This window comes from Phalaenopsis equestris, unplaced genomic scaffold (assembly GCF_001263595.1).
Source record: "Phalaenopsis equestris unplaced genomic scaffold, ASM126359v1 Scaffold192832, whole genome shotgun sequence".
Taxonomy (NCBI): Eukaryota; Viridiplantae; Streptophyta; class Magnoliopsida; order Asparagales; family Orchidaceae; genus Phalaenopsis; species Phalaenopsis equestris.
The window spans coordinates 1-992 of NW_018212781.1; the positions used below are offsets into that span (position 1 = coordinate 1).

The 992-nt window shown below is 39.8% G+C and overlaps 1 protein-coding gene across 1 annotated transcript; it reads left to right on the forward strand.

Moving 5' to 3' along the window:
• Positions 1-50: 50 nt before the first annotated feature.
• LOC110034735 (UNC93-like protein 3) lies at positions 51-665 on the forward strand (the record flags this gene model as incomplete). Its single annotated transcript, XM_020738979.1, has 2 exons — positions 51-395; positions 502-665. Coding segments are annotated over exons 1-2 (341 nt in total), but the record flags the coding sequence as incomplete, so codon positions are not given.
• Between the last annotated feature and the right edge of the window lie 327 nt (positions 666-992).

The following is a 992-nucleotide window of genomic DNA, read 5'->3' on the forward strand; positions in this document are numbered from 1 at the left end:
AATATCTCTACATTGTATTGTATGACAAGTACAGAGATCAATTTATAAGAAAATAGCTACAATTCAACTCTGCGCCGATCGCTGTTTCCTTTTCACGGTGCATTCATTCGTCATCCACGGAGTTTCTGCATCTGCTGCTGTCAGATGCGTGAGGAACTCTTCAAACCGATGATTTCTGACGAGCTTCTTTGGTGATTCTTTGCCTCTGGAGTTCTTCCATGGATTCTGATGGCCGCGAAGAGGCAGCCCCTCTTGTTGTTGTGGCCGACTGCTCTTCCTCCGACGCCAGGCAACCAAAGAACCATGCCATAGATACCCATATCCTGAGCTTTGCCTTCCTGTTCATCTTCTCCGCTTATGGAGCAGCTCAGAATCTTCAGAGCACTGTTAATACGGTGATTTTCTTGCTACTTTTCTTCCCTTCGGCGATTTCTTCTTATGAGATTTCTGAATTTAATTTTTTTTTGGATATTTTATGATTTGTTGATGGTCTATCTTAAGGAGCAAGGTTTGGGAACAATCTCCATGGGGATACTCTATCTATCTTTCACGTTCTTCTCTGTTTTTGCTTCTGTGGTGGTTCGCTGGATGGGATCAAAGAAAGCTCTTGTTTTGGGAACTACTGGATACTTGCTTTTCATAGCCTCCAATCTTAAACCTTCATGGTATGTTGTTCATTTGTTTGATTGAAATTACAAAACATGCGTTCTGTAAAATTGTGGTTTTGATTTTCAGTAATATTGTTTGTGCATCAATTGAAATCTGTACATTTGATCGCATTTTACTGGGTTTTGTGGTGTTTAAAGTCAATGTTGGGTTCTAGCTACGATCAATCAAAGAAGATTTTATCATTTTCAAATTCTGAGAATCAGGGAATGTTTGGCTGCATGTAGAATTGAGCGTTAGTAGGATTTAGTGAATCATAAAATCGTACCTCCATTAAATCCGCCCTCCCCATGGATTTAGTAAATCCGGATTTAAGCTGAATTGAA